At 38.9% G+C, this 23,466-nt stretch overlaps 2 protein-coding genes across 3 annotated transcripts in view; both read left to right on the top strand.

Annotated features, from left to right (window-relative positions):
- Nucleotides 1–270: 270 nt before the first annotated feature.
- DUSP12 (dual specificity phosphatase 12) lies at nucleotides 271–7,018 on the top strand. The gene is made up of 6 exons (XM_061185801.1): nucleotides 271–720; nucleotides 1,679–1,792; nucleotides 1,885–2,003; nucleotides 2,396–2,492; nucleotides 2,817–3,003; nucleotides 5,767–7,018. Exons 1-6 carry the CDS (start codon nucleotides 338–340, stop codon nucleotides 5,926–5,928), a joined length of 1,062 nt encoding a protein of 353 aa, XP_061041784.1. The 5' UTR covers nucleotides 271–337; the 3' UTR covers nucleotides 5,929–7,018.
- Nucleotides 7,019–14,377: 7,359 nt separating this feature from the next.
- ATF6 (activating transcription factor 6) overlaps nucleotides 14,378–23,466 on the top strand; it is a 224,163-nt gene continuing 215,074 nt past the window's right edge. For both annotated transcript variants that reach the window (XM_061183180.1, XM_061183179.1), the window contains exon 1: nucleotides 14,378–14,479. In XM_061183180.1, the coding sequence (XP_061039163.1) occupies nucleotides 14,428–14,479 (52 nt within the window). In that variant the 5' untranslated portion in view covers nucleotides 14,378–14,427. The remainder of the gene's footprint in view (nucleotides 14,480–23,466) is intronic.

Raw genomic sequence — 23,466 nt, 5'->3', positions numbered from 1 at the left:
CATAAAATTATGCTGCTGATTCAGTTGACGGGACCATCATTTCAGTTTGAGTCCATTTTCTGCTCCTGCAGAAAATCCAGAAAATCTCAACACTAAGAGCCTGAGAAGCCCTGTATTAGCGTTAGTTTATCCTCTCCCACCAAGTTGGGGTAGCCGGGTAGAGACAAGGGTCCAGAAGTGGTTCTCAACGAGGTTTAGCTCCGCCCCAGCCGCCGTTACGTCACCTTCCCCCAGTAAATCCACATTCCCGCGGTCGACGTGGTCCCCCGAGGGAGCGGCGGCGCAACTCAGGCCGGCTGGTCCTAGATGAAGGACGTTCTAGCCGACCCCCTACTCGATGGTAGGGCCCTCCGCAGTCCGGCCTCCGGGCGCCGCCATGTTGGAGCCTCAGTACAGGAGCCATGACTGCGAGCGAACGACCGGCAGCCGGACCCGGGCCAGCTCCGCTGAGCACATGCTGGAGGTGCGGCCGGGGCTGTTCCTGGGTGGAGCTGCGGCAGTCGTGGAGCCGGACCACCTGAGGGAGGCGGGCATCACGGCCGTGCTGACGGTGGACTCGGAGGAGCCCGACTTCAACACGGGGCCTGGGGTCGAGGGTCTACGGAGTCTCTTCGTGCCAGCGCTGGACAAACCCGAGACCGACCTGCTTAGCCATCTGGACCGGTGCATGGCCTTCCTCGGCCAGGCCCGCGCCGAGGGCCGCGCGGTGCTGGTGCATTGGTGAGTGACCGGGTCCGTGGGGAGCGCAACCCCGCCACGCTTCCAGCCTGCCCCCCTCACCCTTTTCCCAGGCCCCAGAAGAGGACGAAGGGGCTGTCAGCCACTAGAACCTTCTCCTCCCTCTCGCACAGGCTTGTGTCTGAGAGAGGATCGGGCAGGAGGCGGGCCCCTGATGGCGTGCAGGCTTTCATTCATTCAGTTTGTGTTGGTTCATTCTGCAGCCGCTGAGTTTTGTTTCGGAGGTAGGAGGAATCTTCAGGTAAATGACAAAGTCCCTGCACCTACAGAGTTTAAATCTGTTCACGAGAAGCCAGACACATACCCAGATTATTGTAATGCAGACTAGGATGCGAGGTGTGTAGTAAGAGATTAACAAAGGTTAAGGTTATTCAAACTTCAGAGGAAGAGGAGATTATTTTCATTGCTTTTGTTTGAGGCGGGGTGGCTGATGTAGGGGAAATTTGGGGAGAGAAAAATTGGTTAGGACGTAAAGGATCCCTAAGCCATTCCTAGGGGAAAGATGGAGTAGGTGATAGCAATGGCAAAAAGAGTGTAATAACGATAGTTTACATTTATTGAGCCAGCACTTTTACTGCCAGCATTTGTTCTAAATATTACATAAAGGACATAAGGTAGTGATAAAAGGGAAAGAAGTCTGGGATCAGATCTCCAGGGCCCTTAAAGCCAGCAAAGGAGTTGAGATTTTTTCTGAAGCCATTATAAAATGTTTAAAAAAAAATAGTGTAATTATTTTTGAATAGGTAATAGCTTCATGTGGTTCAGAATTCAAAATGAATAAGGAAATAAGGGAATAATTCTTCTGTACAGCAGTAGTAATTCAGAGGCAAAGGGTTTATTTGACAAGAAGTGGACCTGTACTTTACCATTAATGGGGGGCTGGGTTTTTTGGGGTTTTTTAAATTGTTGCTATTTGATATTTTAAAGGTTTCTTTTTCAGTCACGCAGGGGTCAGTCGAAGTGTGGCTGTAATGACTGCTTTTATGATGAAGACTGACCAACTTACCTTTGAAAAAGCCTATGAAAACCTTAAGACTATCAAACCAGAGGCTAAGTGAGTTCTTTGTCATAGTAATAATTCTGCTTTTGTGATGTGATTTTATTTATTTAAAGAAAAATTAACTCTATGTTTGTTTGTCCTTGCAGGATGAATGAGGGGTTTGAGTGGCAACTGAGATTATACCAGGCAATGGGATGTGAAGTAGATACCTCTAGTGCAGTTTATAAACAGTATCGTTTACAAAAGGTTACAGAGAAGTATCCAGGTGAGTAATAATTGGTAGTATGTGTTCAGTCCTTTCTAGATGCTGTTTACTCTGACACCAAATGTTTCAGGTGCATTATCTCTTTTTCCAGCAATCCCTTGAAATAGGTACTTTTATTTCCTTTTGAAACCATGGTTTAGCAAGAAATAGCTTGTTCAGGGTCACAAGGTTTGTAAGTGGCTGGCTTGAATTTGAACTCAGGCAGTCTGTGCCTGGAACCCAAGGGCTTGATCACTGTGCCCTCCTACCTCATCCTGATTTCTCAACAATGGACAATTTTTTTTTTTTTAATTTCTGAAGTTAGCACTACTTGCCGCAATTTGACATTAGCTGAATTTTGTCTGAAAATGCAGAGTTGATTTTGACAAATGGATACATTTTGTGTCATGTAGAATTGCAGAACTTACCTCAAGAACTCTTTGCTGTTGACCCATCCGCCATTACACAAGGATTGAAAGATGGGGTTCTCTACAAATGTAGAAAATGCAGGTAAAATATTTTGTATCCTCTGGAGATTTTATTTTGTCTCAGAATAGCTGAAATAGCTGAAAAGTACTGAAAGTTTCAGTTTCTTAAAATCTTGTAGGAGGAATTTGTTTAATTGAATAATACAGAAATTTCATATTCAAATCTGGTTTCAAGAAGAATATGAATTCTTAAAAGTAAAAGTAATGCGGTTACTTGAGGTTATTGAAAATTAAAGGAGCATAATCAATGTTATATTAATTTGCCCCCTAAGAAATACTGCACATTTAATCTATTTTTTCATCCTTTTGCAAGTCATTAATGTTTTTGTTTGTTTGGGGGTTGCAGGCGATCTTTATTTCGAAGTTCTAGCATTTTGGATCATAATGAAGGAAGTGGTCCTATAGCCTTTGCCCACAAGAGAATGACACCATCCCTCATGCTTACTACAGGGAGTCAGGCTCAATGTACATCTTATTTCATTGAACCTGTGCAGTGGATGGAATCCACTTTGTTGGGAGTGATGGATGGACAGGTGAGAACACATTTTACTTTCTACGGTTTTGTGTCATCTATATTTTGTTCCTTTCATTTTAAACCATATTTTAACTAACATTTTACTCCATCTTAGCTGCTTTCTTTCTAAAGTTTAATATCTTTCTAATGTAGACAAGACTTTATCAAAGATAAATTAGTCAAATAAAAACCAGCTGACGTAAAATAGTGAACCACTTTTGGTGGAAAGCTGTTGGTCTAAGTTAATTAATTCCTTTTAAGGCTATTGTTTGTATTTTTTCAAATTAAGACTAACAAACTAATTAGAATATATTTAACAAAACTTGAACTTTGTAAGAAGTAGGGCAAATCAAGGATTTTAAAATTAGATTTTAAATTTCTTCTTAATCTTCCTTTTTTTCTCTTTTGGCTCCGTGTATTTGTTTTCTTGATCTTTCAGTTTTGTATGTTTGTTATGAGATTCTTTTTCATTTCCTGTTAATTCTAAAGAATGCAGCTCATATGAGCATCCTGTGACAGCCACAGTTCTTTAGGTTTACATGATATTAATCTAAAGATATTCTAAATCTAAGATATAATGATGTTTAAAGTTTGTATAAGTTTGTATGGTGAGTATTTTATGAAACCTTTTCACTGTATTATTTCATTTGAAGAATACAATAACTTTATAAAATCGAGCACATATATATTCACATTTTATATGTGAGGAAACTTAGTTTGCATTAGTTAGTGTCTTGCCTAGAAAGAGGTACCCTGTATTCAAACCCATGGTTTCAGATAATGCTGCTTTATTGAGGTATAATTCACTTACCATATAATTTACGCATTGAAAGTGTACAATTCAGTGGGTTTTAGTATATTCACAGAGGTTTTTGCAACTATCACCATTTTTATCACTACCAAATATACCTTGTACAGCAGTCACTTCCCATTCTTGATGATATTATTTGTTGAAGTCCACTTTATCTGTTTTTTTCTTTTGTGGCTTGTGCTTTTGCCTTGCTGCTTTTGTTTATTGTTTTTTTGGGCGTGCCTTGCAGCTTGTGGGATCCTAGTTCCCCAACCAGGGATTGAACCTGGGCCCTCGGCAGTGGCAGTGTGGAGTCTTAACCACTGGACTGCCAGGGAATTCCCTTGCTGCTTTTATTTAACCCGGAAAACACACAAGATAAAGGCGTTTTTGTGAAATATTCTAGATCACATTTGTGCATACTTCTTTGTACACTTATTTGAATTTTCTTAGAGAATATATACCTAAAAGTGGAATTCCTGGCTTGAGGAGTGTGTACATTTTAAATATTACTGATAGTCTGGGCTGACATTAACAATGCCCATACAAATTTGCCTTTCACTAGTGTTGAATGCATATACTCATTTCCCCATACCCTTGACATAATGGATATTGTAAAATTGATAAGGTTTTGTCAATCTGTCAGTCTGTGAGATGAAAAATGTTAATCCTAAAGTGTTTTAATTTGAATCTCCATGACCACTACTGAGACCAACATCTTTATATACTTATGAGCCATTTATATTTTCTTTTACAGTAAATTTCCTTCATGTCCTTGGCCCATTTTTCTGTGAGTTTTGTCTTTTTTAATGGATTTGTAGGAGTTCTTTATATAGTCTAGAGTTTCGTGTAGTATATTGCAGATATTTTCTCCAGTCTGTTGCTTACCTCAGCTTTGTGATACATTTTTTTCTTCAGTTTTTTGAGATATACTTGACATACAGCACTGTATAAGTTGAAGGTATACAGCATAAATGACATACATATATTGTGAATGTGGGTTTTTTAAATTGTGGTAAAATATTCATAACATAAATTTACCATTTTAACTCTTTTTAAGTGTATAATTCAGTAGCATTGAGAACATTCACATTGTTGTGCAACCGTCACCACCATCTTCCCCAACTGAAACGCCATACCCATTAAACACTAATTCCCCATACCACCCCCGCCAGGCCCTGGCAACCACCATTCTACTTTCTGTCTTTATGAATTTGACTACTCCAGGTACCTCATAAAGTGGAATTACACATATATTTGTCCTTTTGTGACTGGCTTATTGCACTTGGCATAATGTCCTCAAGGTTCATCCATGTTATAGCATGTATCAGAGTTTCCTTCCTTTTTAGTGCTGAATAATATTCCATTTTATGTATAGGCTACCACATTTTGTTTATCCGTTCATCTATCCACGGACATTTGGGTTGCTTCTTCCCTTTGGGTATTATGAATAATGCTGCTATGAACATGAGTATACAAATATCTGTTTGAGTCCCTGCTTTTATCTCTTTTGGGTATATACCTAGAAGTGGAATTACTGGATCATATAGTAACTCTATGTTTAATTGTTTTGAGGAATGTGGTATATTTTGTCAAACTAAAATTTAAGATATTTATGTAATCAATTCTAGTTTCTGAGTTTTATGCCCAGACTTTCTATATAGCTCGTCGATGATTTAAAAGTCCACACATGTGCCACAGTCACAAAACAGTCACAAAACCTTCTGTTTCACATCTCAACCTTCACCTTTCTCCCTTAATGCTGGAATTAATCTATTCCTCCTCTAAACTCCCAGAGTACAACATACTTCTTACACAATTATTGTAGTCTACTATCTATTACAGTAAATTGCCATTACATCTCACTGATTAGATCAACTCCTTGAAGGTATGAGCCATGTCTTACCTGTTTTTATATCATATATTACCAAAGATAATTATTTGTTTTGTATAAAAGTGAATGAATGAAGTAACACATTTATTTTATTTCAGCTTCTTTGCCCCAAATGCAATGCCAAGTTGGGTTCTTTCAACTGGTATGGTGAACAGTGCTCATGTGGTAGATGGATAACACCTGCTTTTCAAATACATAAGAACAGAGTGGATGAAATGAAAATGCTGCCAGTTTGGGGATCACAAACAAGAAAAATATAAACTTGTGACATTTGATAACTTGCTGATGATATGTGCTACCCTTGCTTATTGTCATTCACGGCAGATTGTTTAGTTTTTAGGCCATTAACATTTCATTTGAAATATGAGAAGATAAAAATCACTTGATGTGACTTAGAAACTATACTTTGTCAGCTTCTTACACTATTTAAGTAGAATGGAAATCGAAACTTTTTAATCATGTAAATTACACTTTATTTGATATTAAGATCTTCTATAACCCAGATACTTTCTTTATTTCATATATATTTAAAAGTTGTGATTTTTGGAATGTTAGTTATGTAATCTTAAGGTCTAGATGGACAAAATTATGTATAAAAATTAGAAACTGTCATGTTTAAGTGACATTCTTTTATTTCTAGAAATGTAAAGCAGATTTGTTTGGACATATTTTGACATTTCTCTTTCTCTCTTTTAAGGGACATTAGTAAAGCTACATTAGTCTGGGTTTTTCTTGGAAATGTAGAAGAAAAGGACATCAGTAAAACCCTGACTAAAATGTGGTTTTCCTATGATACTTTTTGAAGTAATCTACTTAAAGAAATGTATTAATGTTAGGTATATTTCTAATGATGAAGAAAATTATATGTGGAGTAACTACATATCAATCACCATTTTTAGCCCGATGTGTTGAGTATTGGAAAAGGTAATATGTCCAGATTAGCTTTTTAATGTGATCTCTGGAGACTGGAATTTATTTTACTCATTGATAATAGTTAGAATTATACCTAATTAGATACTGGAACATTTACATGAAATCAGAATTAGCTAATAAAGAGAAATATAGTCCATGTTCTTAATACGTTTTTCATATTTACACATGTAAGTGTATATGTACATAAACACCACAAAGGGAGTTATTTTAAATGTGAATCATGATCCTCTTTAAAAGTGTGGGAGTGTTATAGATGATTCTTGAGAATATCTCAGCATAGGACCTGAAGCCTTTGGCAGCTTTCGTATAATAAATTTTTCTTAGGAGAAAAAATTTCTCCATTTCTGTCTTAGCTTTCACAATATCTGTTTACTTCTTTACTTTGTAATGTTATACTCCAGAAAGCTTTTTAAAAACAATTAGGTTGAACCATATGAAATTGCCTCTTTGTAGGTGAAAAGTAATTGAGTAGCAGCAGTTTTGTATATGGTTCAAGCTAATACCTATCCATAACACTGTGGCATCTATCACAGAGAAAATTACATAGATTTTATTTGAATTTATAATTGTTAATTCAGTAAATATTTACTAAGCACCTTTTATGTACACGATTCTAGGTGATACATTGAACAAACTAGATAAAACCTCTGCCTTGTAATTTATATTCTAGCCGGGAGACATTGACAAAATAGTATCTTTTTTGAAAGATAATTGGTATTTGCCAATGAGGAATGATTTTGGGATACTTGACTTTTCTTTATGTAAATTTTGAAGTTTTGTGAAATATCCACTAAGCAAGATTTTCAGATTTAAAGTCTTTTAATGTTTTATTTTGGGGGTGGGGTAAATCCATTATGCCTTTGTTCTCAAAATAACAACAAAGGAATCCTTTCTTTTTAATATTTAGGGATATCAATGTAAAACATTTGAATTTACACATTTGTTGAAAATAGCAATATTAACCTTCAGAGACAGTGTGGTACAGTGAAAACAGTACTGAAGTAGAAGTCAGAGAGTGGCTCTAATAATTCTGGCTCTACCGATCACCATCTTCCTGGAAGTGAGCAGGTCTTTTGAAAATTGGGAGTCATTTCTCATCTTCACAAAATGGGATTAATATATGTTCTGCTGTCCTGACAGGGTTGTTTGAAAGATCATTTGCATTAGCTTTAATTTCTTTTTACATAAAATGGAGATAACAGTAGTATCTGGGTTATTACAAGGATTTTTGTGATACACTGCAGATAAAGAACTTAGTATAGTGCCTAGCTAGTAGCAGTCAACATTTTCCCTTAAAGGGACTTCCCTGGTGGTCCAGAGGTTAAGAATCCACCTTCCAATGCAGGGGATGTGGGTTCAGTCTCTGACTGGGGAACTAAGATCCCACGTGCCGCGGAGCAACAAAGCCCACAGGCTCTGGAGCCCGCGTGCCACAACTACTGAACTCATGCGCTTTAGAGCCTGTGCGCCACAACTAGAGAGAATCCTGCGTTTTGCAATGAAGATCCTGCGTGCTGCACCTAAGACCCGACGCAGCCAAATAAATATTTTTTAAAAATTAGCATTCTTAAGAAAAAAAACCTTTCCCTTAAAATAGCTGCAGTTTATTGAGCACTTACGTGCCAGTCACTATCCTAAACACTTTGTGTGTTTGATTTAATCCTCAAAACAGCTGTGAGATAGATCCTATTATTCCCATTTTACAGGTGAAATTGAGGCTCAGAAAGATTAAGTCACTTCCTCAAAGTTACATAGCAAATGAACCTAGATTAGAAGCAAGATTTGGCTTACTCCAAAATCTGAGCTTTTAACCTCTATATTCTAATATTTGGGTTCACTGTTCAGGGTGGTATTTGTCTTAAAGATGTCATACTAAAAATGTCAATCAGATTGTAAAATCTAATAGTACTGATGAAATGCAGTTTTTAACTAAGCTATAAATTCACTAGTCAGGCATCCCACCAACATTTGCAGGGTACAAATTGAGGCCTACATTCTATTTCTCTTAAAAGTTATAAATAAAGCTACCAAACTATTAAATAAAATGTTTTGTTCTCTTGACAAATATATCTTCATAATGACCTGGAAGACAAGGTTTGCATTTAGAATTCTCTGACTTCATGGAGTTTCATGACAAAATATGGCAATGCAGTGAGAGTTGGCCCCTGACCTACAGACTGCCCCCCTTTTCCCACCCCTGGATTTGTTCATGCGGACCCTGGTGTATATGTATATGTGGACTCCCCACCTCACATTTCTAAGCTCTGTCTACACTCCTGGCATACACTATTGGCACAGTTCTGTCAGAGGCCTGAGCAAGGCTTGGAGCTATTTGGGCTAGTTGGTTGTCAGAAGTGTGTCTAGAAAGGGACCATGTGTCGTGGCTGAGCACATCACTTTGGCATCATGGATTCTTAACCTGTGGGAAGAGACATTACCAGATGCCAGAGTGAAGTCCTAGGTATGGATCTAGACATAAAATTCTTTCAAATTTTATTTCTCTGCCAAGGATTTAAGTTGAAAGCAAATGAATAAATGAAAGAAGAAGTATTTGATAACATTCAACATTTATGACAAAAAAAAAAGGTAACTAGAATGGAAGGAAGCTTCCTTAAACAACGTGCATATAAAAAAAAAAAACTACAAACAGCACATTTCTTAATGATAATTGAAAATGTTTCCTTGTATTTAAAAAAAAGTCTCCAGAAAAAATTTTGCAAAAACAAATGAGGAAACAAAAAAACAAAACCAATCAAGCCCCTAGATATTACAATCAGCAGAATCACAAAGTGAGAAATTATACAGGACAAATTAAAAATTCTCTTTTTTTTTGGCTGCGCCGCACGATCTTAGTTGCCTAACCAGGGATTGAACCCGGACACCAGCAGTGAGGCAGTGAAAGTGCTCAGCCCTGAAAGGGCAGAGTCCTAACCACTGGACCACCAGGGAATTCCTGCAAGTGACAGATTCTTATCTCTTGTTTGTTTGAAATTTTCCATATTAAATGTTAATTTTTAAAATGATAAATAAAATAGATTTTTAAATGTTAGTGTTTACATACAGTAAGTCTACACAGAAAATTCTAGAGGATTTACAAAATATTAGAATTACATAATTCAATAAGGTTTTTGAATACAAAATTGCTCTATAAAAGTCAATAGTGTTACTATACCCAAGCAATAAATGATTTTTTAAAAAATATTTTTAAAGAAAAGGATGTGTAAAATGAAACTATAAAACTATGAAAAGAAAGCTTCCCTCAGTAGAGGGAAGGATTTCTTATGCAATATACAAATAGCAGAGATCATTAACAAAAGTTTGATAAATTTGACTATGTTAAAATTAAAACCTAGAGGACGAAAACCCCATAACGACAAATGTCAACCTAAGAGAAGGTATTTGCTATATACATACGGGTTAAATGAATAGACTATCTAAAGGTGTACACATCATTGAGAGAAAGAAAATCCAATAGGAAATTTTATAAAAGATAAGAATGGGCAATTCACAGAAGAGGAAATAAGGTTTAATGAACATGAAAAGATGCACCACCTCTTTAATTTACATTTAATTTAAATGTAAATTATAGTCACACCCTTCACAGGCAAAAAATAAAAGTCTGACTACATCTAGTGTTGGTGAGAATTCATCACTGCTAACAAGAGTGTAAACTGGTATAATTTGGCAAATAGCAGTACTCCTACTGCATGATCCAGCATATATCTTAAAGACATTCTTGCATATATGCGCAAGGATAACCCACAGAAGGATATATTTTATGTAACAGTAAAAAGTTGAAACAATCCAAATGTTCATCAGTAGGGAAATGAAAAAAGTCTATATTATTATTAATAATGTATATATTCAAGGAAATACCATAGAACAGTTAAAACACAGATCATCAAAAAGTAATGTTGAATGAGAAAAATGACTTGGAGAACATTAGTGCTATAAGTTTATGTAAATTAAAATACCCCAAAACAGCACTAAATGTATGTATCTATACACATTTAAACATGATAAAAATAAAAAATGGCTTTGAATGATTACCATAAAATTTATAATGGAAGTTGTCTATGTGGAGGGAGGGAAATGAAGCAGAGGAAAATGCAGACCTCAACTTTATCTACAATGTTTAATTTCTTATGAAATATCTGAAACGAAAATGGAAAAGTTAATATTTGTTAATTCTTGGCAATAAGTACACAAATGCTTGTTTTGTAATTATCTGCACTTGAATAAAAAATAAAAATTTTGAAAATTAAAAAAATGAAAACTTATTGGAGTTCAGTCATGGTGATTTTCTTAAAAAAAAGACTAAGTTGTCTGGTGGATACAGAAGACTCTTGCTGGTTTTATTTTCGGTTTTATGCCAATTTTCGAATTTGCAGTTGGGTAAGAATAAAAATCTTATAAATTGCACCTGAAATGAAAACTGATTAGTTAGCTGATGACAGAAGGAATCACCTTTAACGTAAGGGAATTTCGTGATTTTTTTCGGGGTTTGGGTCCCAGGGCTATTTTGTACATTGGGGATTGTGTAATCTGTAGTAATCATCCAGCCACGAGGAGTCTGGAGGATTCTGGGAAGCATTTGTTTTGTTTAGTAACCGAGGGAAAGATTCCACTTAGTCCTAGAGGGATACGTGTTCTTTTTTTTAACATCTTTATTGGAGTATAATTGCTTTACAATGTTGTGTTAGTTGCTGCCGTATAACAAAGTGAATCAGCTATATGTATACATATATCCCCATATCTCCTCCGTCTTGCGTCTCCCTCCCCCCCTCCCTATCCCACGCCTCTAGGTGGACACAAAGCACTGAGCTGATCTCCCTGTGCTATGCGGCTGCTTCCCACTAGTTATCTATTTTACATTTGGTAGTATATATATGTCCATGCCTCTCTCTCACTTCGTCCCAGTTTACCCTTCTCCCTCCCTGTGTCCTCACATCCATTCTCTACCTCAGAGTCTTTATTCCTGTCCTGCCCTTAGGTTCTTCAGAACTTTTTTTTTTTTTTTTTAGATTCCATATATATGCGTTAGCATACGGTATTTGTTTTTCTCTTTCTGACTTACTTCACTCTGTATGACAGACTCTAGGTCCATCCACCTCTCTACAAATAACTCAGTTTCGTTTCTTTTTATGGCTGAGTAATATTCCATTGTATATATGTGCCACATCTTTATCCATTCATCTGTTGATGGACACTTAGGTTGCTTCCATGTCCTGGCTATTGTAAATAGAGCTGCAATGAATATTGTGGTACCTGACTCTTTGAATTATGGTTTTCTCAAGGTATATGCCCAGTAATGGGATTGCTGGGTCATATGGTAGTTCTATTTTTAGTTTGTTAAGGAACCTCCATACTGTTCTCCATAGTGGCTGTATCAATTTACATTCCCACCAACAGTGCAAGAGGGTTCCCTTTTCTCCACACCCTCTCTAGCATTTATTGTTTGTAGATTTTTTTTTTTTTTTTTAAACATCTTTATTGAAGTATAATTGCTTTACAATGGTGTGCTAGCTTCTGCTTTACAACAAAGTGAATCAGTTACACATATACATATGTTGCCATATCTCTTCCCTCTTGCATCTCCCTCCCTCCCACCCTCCCTATCCCACCCCTCTAGGTGGTCACAAAGCACCGAGCTGATCTCCCTGTGCTATGCGGCTGCTTCCCACTAGTTATCTATTTTACATTTGGTAGTGTATATATGTCCATGACACTCTCTCACCCTGTCACATCTCACCCCTCCCCCTCCCCATATCCTCAAGTCCATTCTCTAGTAGGTCTGTGTCTTTATTCCCATCTTGCCACTAGGTTCTTCATGACCTCTTTTTTTTTTTTTTTTTTTTTCCCCTTAGATTCCATATATATGTGTTAGCATACTGTATTTGTTTTTCTCTTTCTGACTTACTTCACTCTGTATGACAGACTCTAACTCCATCCACCTCATTACAAACACCTCCATTTCATTTCTTTTTATGGCTGAGTAATATTCCATTGTATATATGTGCCACATCTTCTTTATCCATTCATCCGATGATGGACACCTAGGTTGCTTCCATGTCCTGGCTATTGTAAACAGAGCTGCAATGAATATTTTGGTACATGACTCTTTCTGAATTATGGTTTTCTCAGGGTATATGCCCAGTAGTGGGATTGCTGGGTCATATGGTAGTTCTATTTTTAGTTTTTTAAGGAACCTCCATACTGTTCTCCATAGTGGCTGTATCAATTTACATTCCCACCAACAGTGCAAGAGTGTTCCCTTTTCTCCACACCCTCTCCAGCATTTATTGTTTCTAGATTTTTTGATGATGGCCATTCTGACCGGTGTGAGGTGATACCTCATTGTAGTTTTGATTTGCATTTCTCTAATGCTTAGTGATGTTGGGCATCCTTTCATGTGTTTGTGGCAATCAGTATATCCTCTTTGGAGAAATGTCTATTAGGTCTTCTGCCCATTTTTGCATTGGGTTGTTTTTTTGATATTGAGCTGCATGAGCTGCTTGTATATTTTGGAGATTAATCCTTTGTTTAAAATCTGCTTCGTTTGCAAGTATTTTCTCCCATTCTGAGGGTTGTCTTTTCATCTTGTTTATGGTTTCCCTTGCTGTGCAAAAGCTTTTAAGTTTCATTATGTTCCATTTGTTTATTTTTCTTTTTATTTCCATTTCTCTAGGAGGTGGGTCAAAAAGGATCTTGCTGTGATTTATGTCATAGAGTGTTCTGCCTATGTTTTCCTCTAAGAGTTTGATAGTGTCTGGCCTTACATTTAGGTCTTTAATCCATTTTGAGTTTATTTTTGTGTATGGTGTAAGGGAGTTTTCTCATTTCATTCTTTTACATGTAGCTGTCCAGTTTTCCCAGCACCACTTTTTGAAGAGGCTGTCTTTTCTCCATTGGGGATATGTATTCTTAAGGTATTTTAAATATTCAACTGCTGAAATGCTTTAAAAAGAAATTCTATTAAGTAGCGTTCTTGAAACTGCTTCGTCAAACTTAAAGTTTTCAGTTAGAGTTTGTGACGTAAGTGGATTTTTCTAAACAAAACCGTTTCTTAAGTTTTAGTAATAAAAAGACTGGGAATTTACCTTATTGTAGGTCTTAGGGTAGGGTAGCTTGGACTTTCACTACTAGGTACCATGCTTTAGAAATGTATGTTTAAGGAGGTGAGTTTGATTTTGGGGAGTTTATCTTTTATATTTACTTTTTAAAATTTGTTTAAATAAACGTAGTCTTTCTAGAAGTACAATTCATAATATTTTTGCTTATCTCAGGTACTGTGCCAGTGGAGAGGCAGCTCAAACGAATGTGGAAAAAATAGTTGTGTGTTTTCCTTCCACACACTTGTGTATACGGAGAATTTTTACATTGATAGTGGGTTATTCGTAAAAATTAAACCAACTTTACTTTCTTAGTCTCTAGTTTTGTTCTGATATCTCTACACTGTGGTATTGAGAATGATACTCAGGGGACGAGCCAGTATGTTCAGAATGGATTTTCTTCCCCATTTTTAATGTTATCAATATATCTTATTTAACAGAAGTAGTGATTACGTCTCTTTCTTTTTTCCCTAAAACAGCGGGACAGAAAATGCCGAAACCTCCAAAAGGAAAATATTTACTCAGAGATTTGCTTAAAATTAGCTTAGTCTCTGACGTCACTCGCGCAGAAGCAATTTGTCTTCATTCGGCCACCGTCGCGTCAGCGTTACGGAGTATTTTGTCCGTCTGCCGCCACCGTCCCAGATATTAGTCGCCGAGTTCCAGGGCAGGGGAACGTGTGTTTCGGCGGAGCCGGCTGGCGTTGCCGGCACCATGGAGTCACCTTTTAGTCCGGGACTCCCTCACCGGCCGGATGAAGAGTGGGGTGAGTGGGATCTGAGACTGTACCAGGGGTGGCTCCAGGTTTCTTCCTCCTTACTTCCGCGCATTTGTGGTGACAGGTGTGGACGAACCCTGCCGGGGGAGCGAGGGCCACTCGTTGCTTCCGTCCGTGGTCCTAGTAGAGTCTAGCAGAACCTGTCGGTTTCTGCCCTGGCGACAGCGAGCGTAAAATGTTGCCTGATTGGAATTACTATCGTGTTTCACCGTTTCCTCTGGGAAAGTACCGGGTGATGATTTTGTGGGGCGAAAACGACGTCATTAGGAAGCTTAGGGCAGGATGGCTGTGACCATCAAAAAGGCTGCAAGCTATTTTCTCAGTGTGGGATGTGGGAGATGCTTGCCATGGAGTGTACGTGTACGTGTTTGGTTTGTGTGAGAGAATGTGAGTCCTCATCTCGAAGCTTCCACTATTGATCGAGGCTGATGCCCATCTTGGCAGAGAAGCAAAGCACCCCAGCACCTGACCTCAGGTCCCTGATTACGTAGACATAACGCTTATAAACGGATATAATCCCGATTGCTCTCCGGATACAACTCTGAATTTTCTTGTTATGGATATTTTGTTTGGCTTTGTGGTCAGGAAGAGTGGAATGGAATATAGTGGAAATGAGAGTGGAGAAGCTTTATCATCTAAGTGTTTAGAAGAAATTTATATTCCTCCCTTGTTTGCGAGACATAGTACTAATACTGTTTTTGGGCTTCAGTATGAATTTGGGGTTGTATACGTCCCTGAATGTGTCCTGCGGTGAACCTACACCCTTCACTACCTTTAAAATTTTGGGGAAACCCAGACTGACCTTCATTTTTTCCCCCTTGGACCATCGTTCTCAGTAGCAAGAGTGTAATCTCAATTCTATTTGTCGAACTGAAGTCCTCATTTGATTTTCCAAGGGCAGAACTTCTCTTAAATTATATAGTGTTAGAGATTTATTTCAATTCTTGGATAGGTTTTCTATGACTTGTTGGAAAAACTTTAGACTATCTCTTCCAAATGTATTTTCCCAAGCCACATGTAGTCGTAGTAATAGGAACAATTGCCGTTAAGCACTTTATTTGTGTCAGGTGCCCTGCTTAGCTCTTACATGCATTATCTTATTTAATCCTCCCAACAGTCCAGTGAGGTATTGTTATTTTACAGATGAGGAAACTGAGGCTGAGAGAGAATGAACGCTTAGAGTCTCATAGCTAGTGAGTGTCAGAAACAGGATCAGTAGCAGGTTTGTCTACCTCCAAAGCCTGTGCACTTAGTCACTATTCTGTATTGCTTTCCTAAGTTATTTCTACAGATTTGATTTTTACCAAGATCCCCCCAGTTATTAACAAATCTACTTCAGTGTATTGAGTTGTTATGATCTGTTTTTTCAGCTAGTCAACTATTATATTTTCATGATGTTTCTTAAACTATAACTGTGAGGCACTTCCTGATAGCATTATTATGTCTTCTGATACCCAGGCTTCATTTTCCTGACTAATCTGATCAGTTGACTCCTAGTCTTAATGTTCTTTAACAGAGCATTCAGTTCTTTGTAGTAGGTTCACTGACTCAGCTCAGGTATCTTGCCCTGCCCCTCCCTGAATATGCCCATTTCCCATGGTTTTCCAAGCTTCTCTTTTCAAACTGTTAACAATCTTTTCTCAGTGGAACACTTTAATTCTGCTTCCTCAGGTGTTCAGTAAGTAGGAGAGATTTTGCAGGCACTGGAGTGAAAGGTTACTGTTTGCTAGCATTTCTCAGTAGAATATGGATTCTTTTTCTGGGAGTTGCCATTTTGGGTGTTCAAGTACTTCACTGATTTATTTGACTTTTTTTTTTTTTTCTATATTAGAAGCTAGCCAGTTAAATTTTTTAAATCAGATTATATAATTAGTACTTGTGACTCTTAACAACTTTGTATAATTAAAAATGACTTACTCAGAACAGCCTATGATGGGATGTGCATCCCATGTGCATTTTCCCTTTATGTGGGGTGATGAAATTTAGAACGGGCCTATAAACATTTTCTGTAAAGGTCTAGATAGTAAATATTTTAGGCTTCTGTGGTCATGTGGTCTCTGTTCTGACTCCTCAGCTCTGCCAGTTGTAGTACAAAAGCAGCCATGGACAATGTAAACTGAGCATGACTGTGTTCCAAAACAACTTTATTTATGGATGCTGAAATTCTCTTTCATGTAATTGTTTTTAATACTTAATAGAGTGTACTTTTAGTACAGTTTTAGATTTACAGAATAATAGAGGGGATAGTACAGAGTTCCCCCACCCCCCAAGTTTCCCCTATTGGTAACATCTTGCATTAGAGGAGTACATTTGTTACAATTGATGGGCCAGTATTGATACATTATCATTAACTAAAGTCCATAGTTTATATTGAGATTCACTCTTGTTCATTCTGTGGGTTTTGACAAATGCATAATGTCATGTATCTACCATTACAGTATCATATGGGATAGTTACACTGCCCTAAAAAATCCGCTGTGCTCCACCTATTTGTCTCTGCCTCCCTCCTCCAAAGCCCCAACAACCACTGTTCTTTTCACTGTCACCTAGTTTTGCCTTTTTCAAAATGTCATATTGTTGGAATGATAGAGTACGTAGCATTTTTAAAAAATATTTATTTATTTATTTATTTATTTTTGGCTGCGTTGGGTCTTTGTTTCTGTGCGAGGGCTTTCTCTAGTTGAGGCAAGCGGGGGCCCCTCTTCATCGCGGTGCGCGGGCCTCTCACTATCGTGGCCTCTCTTGTTGCAGAGCACAGGCTCCAGACGCGCAGGCTCAGTAATTGTGGCTCACGGGCCCAGTTGCTCCGCGGCATGTGGGATCTTCCCAGACCAGGGCTCGAACCCGTGTCCCCTGCATTAGCAGGCAGACTCTCAACCACTGTGCCACCAGGGAAGCCCAGAGTACGTAGCATTTTTAATTTGGCTTCTTTCATTTAGCAAAATGCATTTAAGATCCCTCTATTTTTAATGGCCTGATAGCTCATTTCTTTTCAGCACTGAATAATATTCCATGGTATGGATGTACCACAGTGTATTTTGGGCTCCCATAACAAAATACCTGGGAAGCTTAAACAACAGAAATTTATTTTCTGACAGTTCTGGAGGCTGGAAGTCCAAGTACAGGTGCCAGCATGGTCAGGTTCTGGTGAGACTTCTCTTCCTGGCTTATAGATGGCCACTTTTTTTGCTGTGTCCTCATGAGGCAGAGGGGTGGAAAGGGAAGGAGGGAGGGAAGGAGGAAGAGGTGGGGGAGAGAGAGAGGTAGGTAGGTAGGTAGACCTATCTCTTAGTCTTATAAGGCCACAGTTCTAGTAGATTAGGGCCCCGCCCTTGTAACCTCATTTAACCTTGATTACCTCCTAAACACCACCCTACCTCTGGATGCAGTCAGCTTGGGGGCTTCAATATATAAATTTTGGGGGGTGGACATAATTTGGTCCATAGCACACAGTTTGTTTATCCATTTACCTGTTGAAAAACACCTTGGTTGCTTCTAGGGTCTCAAAACCAGTTAAAGACAGACTGAGGCCAGGTAAGAGGTCCAGGCATGGGGGACAAGAGTGACAGGTTCCGGCTTATAAAGGGCTTACATGCAGTGAAGGGACAGCCACAGACTGTTCTCCAGTGATGGACACTGCACAGAGAATTAAAATTGGTTGCTTTCAAATGTTGGAAGTTATATATAAAGCTGCTATAAATATTCATGTGCAGTTTTTTTTTTTTTTTTTTTGGCTGCGCTGTGGGGCTTGCAGGATCTCAGTTCCCCAATCAGGGATTGAACCCGGGCCATGGCAGTGAAAGCACCGAATCCTAACCACTAGACCACCAGAGAACTCCATTGCAGCTTTTTATGTGGACATAAGTTTTCATATAAATTGGGTAAATACGAAGGAGCATGATTGCTGGATCATGCAGTAAGAGTTTGTCCAGTTTTGTAAGAAACTTTCAACCTGTCTTCCAGAGTGGCTATGCCATTTTGCATTCCCACCAGCAGTGAATGAACATTCCTGTTGCTCCAGTCCTGCCAACATTTGGTGTTGCCAGTGTTTCGGATTATAGCCATCCTGATAGGTGTGTAGTGGTATCTCATTATTTTAGTTTGTAGTTCCCTGATAACATGTGATGTGGAGCATCTTTTCGTATGCTTTATTTTATCTATTTTTTTTAAAGGGAAGGTCTTTTAAAAAATATTTGTTTATTTATGTTTTGGCTGCGTCGGGTCTTAGTTGCGGCATGCGGGATATTTGTTGTGGCACGCAGGCTTCTCTCTCTAGTTGTGGCGCGCAGGCTCTAGAGCATGTGGGCTCTGTAGTTGTGGATCTCGTGCTCAGTAGTTGCAGCACGCAGGCTTAGTTGCCCTGCAGCATGTGGGATCTTAGTTCCCTGACCAGGGATTGAACCCATGTACCCTGCATTGGAAGGCAGATTCTTAACCACTGGACCACCAGGGAAGTCCCCATATGCTTTATTTGTCATTTGTATATTTTTCCTTTCCTCTTTCCTTCCTACCTCTCTCATTCCCTCCCTTTCTTTTTCTTACATTTTGCAAAAGCCACTTTTTTTTTGCCACACATAAGATATATGTACCAAGATCAGAAGCTTCCATCTGCCACTGTGGTTTCTTTGATAAATTCAGTGTCTTCTGTGAAAGTTCTCTGTGCCTTCCTGTGTTGACCAAAACCTGACTCCCCTGATGACACGGTTTTCCCTAAAGTCCTAGTGAATGGTAGCTCTTTTCATTCTCAAAACCTTTTCACCATTAGGGCCTCTGAAAGTGGGTTAGTTATCTTCCTTGTTCTTCATTGCTACTTTTAGATCATTCTCCTTTCATCCTCCCTAAAAACATCCAGGCTTAAATTTCACATTGTCTCACATGCTGTCCTCTCCCTGTTATAGTCATCTGCTGATTTCTGGTTCACTCTCCCTCACTTTTTGAAAAAATTTAGTTCCTAGCTTATTGTCACTTTCTTTAACACTCCGTCCATCATGATTCTTGGCTGATTTCAGTATTCTCAGAGAAAATCCTTCAAATACGCTGACCTCTCATTTCCTGGGTCTCCTCTCCACCTTCCACCCTGTCTCAGGCATTTTCTTCCCCAATCATAAACCTAAACCTTGTCGGTACTAGTAACATAATCTCAGTTTCCAACATCCCACTCTGACCATCACCTTCTGTCTTACCAGCTCACTCTCTTTAGTACTCCAATTCCAGTGGTACCTCCAACACTGCTGAGATTCTGCCATCTTTTCACTGTCCCTCGTCCCCTTTATGTTATCACTTTCCCCTTATCCAGTTTAAATTCCATGGACAATCTCTGTAATCATTCCCTCACACCCTCAATATCCTTGTCTCTCTCTTGTTTTGTAGTTCTCTCTTTGATCAACTGCAACCTTGGTTAAATCCAACTCTGTCTACTCCATGAATGCACTCAAGTAGCTGAAAGTGGCTAAAAAAGAAAATTCAACCATGCTGATTGGTCTCACTTTAAATTTATGATACTAACCTGAAATAGACCATTAAGTATTACCTGGCTGATCATATTTCCTTGGTCCTCTTTCTCTGATGATCGTTTTTATAAAGGTTCTTCTCTCTTCAAACCTCCAACACCTCCTCCTGCATTCTTTGAATCAGAAGAGAACTGCTGCAATCTCCTACTACCTCATCTACCCATGTACCAGTATATTTGCCTTCTCTTCGTTGGTGGGAATGCTAGAGCTGATCACTTCTATGAGTGCTTTAGACCCCTCCTTCTTTGTTTGGTTTTTTAAAAAATTTATTTATTTATTTTTGGCTGTGTTGGGTCTTTGTTGCTACTCACGGGCTTTCTGTAGTTGCAGTGAGCGGGGGCTACTCTTCGTTGCGGTGCGCGGGCTTCTCATTGCGGTGGCTTCCCTTATTGCGGAGCACGGGCTCCAGGTGCGTGGGCCTCAGTAGTTGTGGCTCGCGGGCTCTAGAGCACAGGCTCAGTAGTTGTGGTGCACAGGCTTAGTTGCTCCATGGCATGTGAGATCTTCCCAGACCAGGGCTCGAACCCATGTCCTCTACATTGGCAGGCGGATTCTTAACTACTGCGCCACCAGGGAAGTCTCTAGACAACACCCCCCCCCCCGACACACACCCCTTTATTCAAGAATATTGCTCAAGCTCTTCTTCCTTCTGTTTCCTGAATCTTCATTTCCCTCCCTACATGTAGTTGCTTCTCCTGTCTAGAGTGAAAAAAAATGAAAAACCCCCCAAACCCTCTTTAGATGTTACTTCCCTTTTAGCTTCAACCACATTTCTCTTTTTTATTTCACAGCAGAATTCTTTTTTAAAAAACGTCCATGTTCACTGACTCCACTTTCTCTTTTTTCACTGTCTCTTGAACACAATGCAGTCAGGCTCCACCACTCCACCAAAGCTGCTCTTTCTAAGGTCACCACTGTTTTCCAGTGGCCATTTCTCATCTTACAAGAAGTAAAGGAATAAATAAATGGTCAAAGCGGCAGTCAGGTGGGAAAGCTTGCTGAGCAAACAAAAACTAATAGCTACCATAGTTTACTACTGTTAGGAGAAATCTATATAGTAGGTAGTGTGGGATTGGTGAAAAAGATATAGAAGTAGGCAATAAATTTTAGAGATACTTCATGGGTAACCAATGCCACCATTTTCTTATGGATCCTTCTAAGGTATTCTGTAGTATACAAATGTATTTATCAACCCACTCTCAGTTTTTTTAAGTATTCACAAGCCACAGAAAAGTTAAAAGATCAGTACAGCGATAACCTGTATTTCCCTTATCTAGATTTACCAACTGTTAACATCCTGCCGTACTCACTTTTTCTCTCAGTATTACCCACACTTCCCTCTTCTTTCATTATCTGAAAGCAGGCTGCAAATAATATGAAACTCCTAAACACTTCACTGTGTATCTCCTAAGAACAAGGAAATATGTATTTTTAAAAAGCATGAATTCATACTAATACCCACAGTTCAAAGCCAGTACCACAGAGTTCTTTCTCACCTTCTTGCATTATATACTTTTATTTCTCTTTTCCTACTGTGTAAATCCTGATTCCCAATAACATCCTATGTTTTTATGGGCTCCCTTTAGCTGCTCTGTTGAAAACAGACTGAAAGAGGGTCAAGGGCAGAAGCAGAGAGACCATTTGGAGGCTACTGCATCACTCCAAGTGATTTATGATGGGAGCAGTGGAGATAATGGAAGTGGTTGACTGTGGATATATACACATACACATATGCATATGTATGTACCCATGTGTATATATATATATATTTCTTTAAATAAATTTATTAATTTTATTTATTTTATTTTGGGCAGTGTTCGGTTTTTTCTGCGCATGGGCTTTTCTCTAGTTGTGGCGAGCGCGGGCTTCTCGTTGCGGTGGCTTCTCTTGTTGCGGTGGCTTCTCTTGTTGCGGAGCACAGGCTCTAGGCGCACGGGCTTCAGTAGTTGTGGCACGTGGGCTGTGGAGTGCAGGCTTAGTAGTTGTGGCGCACGGGCTTAGTTGCTCCACGGCATGTGAGATCTTCCCGGACCAGGGCTCAAACCCGTGTCTCCTGCATTGGCAGGTGGATTCTTAACCACTGCACCACCAGGGAAGCTCCCCATGTATATTTTTTATTCAAAATTTAAGTTTTGGAATAGTTTCAAACCTACAGAAAAGTTATAAGAACTGTGCAAAGAACTGTTGCATGACCGTCACACAGATTCCCTGATTGTTAAATTTTGCTGTATTTGCCCCATTTCTCCTTCTTTAGAGAGAGAAAAAGAGAGTGAAATGTGTTGTTAACTCATTACCCTTAAATACTGCAGTGTGTATCCCCTCGTCCCCCAAACAAGGATACTCTCCTATATCACTGTCATACACTCCTTCCAGTCAGGAAATGAACATTGATACAGCGTTACTATCCAATTCACAGATGCCATTCATATTTCGCTGTATGTCTTAATAATGGCTCTTTTTCCTTTCTAGCGTGGGACCCTACCTGCAAACACACATTACTTTTACTTTTCATGTCTCCTTAGAGTTTTTCAACCTGGAACGGTTCCATAGTCTTTTCCTGTTTCTTGTATCCTTGACAGTCTTAAAGAGTACAGGTCTTTTGTTCTGTAAGATGACTCTAAACCTAGGTCTCTATACTGTTTCCTCATGACCAGGATCAGGCCATGAGTCCGTGGCAGGAATGCTAGAGAAATGATAGAGGCACACTATGTTGACCTGTTCCAAGGTGATGTTCACCTTGATCACATTGTCAAGTTAATATCTGCTGGATTTCTCCACTGTAAAGTCACTATTTCCCCCTTTTACATTTGATTCGTATTGGGCTGGCCAAAAAGTTCCTTCGGGTTTTTCTGTAACATCTTATGGAAAAACCTGAACAAACTTTTTGGCTAACCCAGTATTTTGGGGGAGATAATCTGAATGCCATCAATGTCCTATTCCTTACTAAACCTTCACTCACCAGCCCTGGCCTCCATTGATAACTCCAGTTTATATCAACTACCACTCTAATGCCAAATGGTGATTCTCTCTTAACATTCTGTCTACATTTATTAATTGACATTATACTGTAAGAAAAAGCTTTCTCTGTTTCTTTGTTTATTTCATTATGAGCTCACTAATTCCAATTTGATTCAATGGGTTGTAATCTGACTTTATTTTGATGCTCAGATTTTCTGAGAATTGACCAGTAAGAGTCCATTCATATCAGCTCCTTTGTTCTTTTGACATGTTTCCATCATTCTCTGAGGATTTCCTTATTTTCTGGCACAACAAGATTTTCCCAGGCCTATTTTGCACTTTCTCTGCCTAAGCCCTGGAATCAGCTCTTTCTCTAAGGAGCCCTTTAGTGGACTTCCATTTAGTAGAGGATGGTATTCAGAATCCAAGGTCTGGAAACATAGGATTTTTCAGTGCTGGTGGGATGTCTTCGTTTCTAGGACCTGTTAGCAGACAGAACTAGGACAT

Source organism: Eubalaena glacialis, chromosome 3 (genome assembly GCF_028564815.1).
Source record: "Eubalaena glacialis isolate mEubGla1 chromosome 3, mEubGla1.1.hap2.+ XY, whole genome shotgun sequence".
Taxonomy (NCBI): domain Eukaryota; kingdom Metazoa; phylum Chordata; class Mammalia; order Artiodactyla; family Balaenidae; genus Eubalaena; species Eubalaena glacialis.
This window is presented reverse-complemented; position numbering and strand designations above follow the sequence as displayed.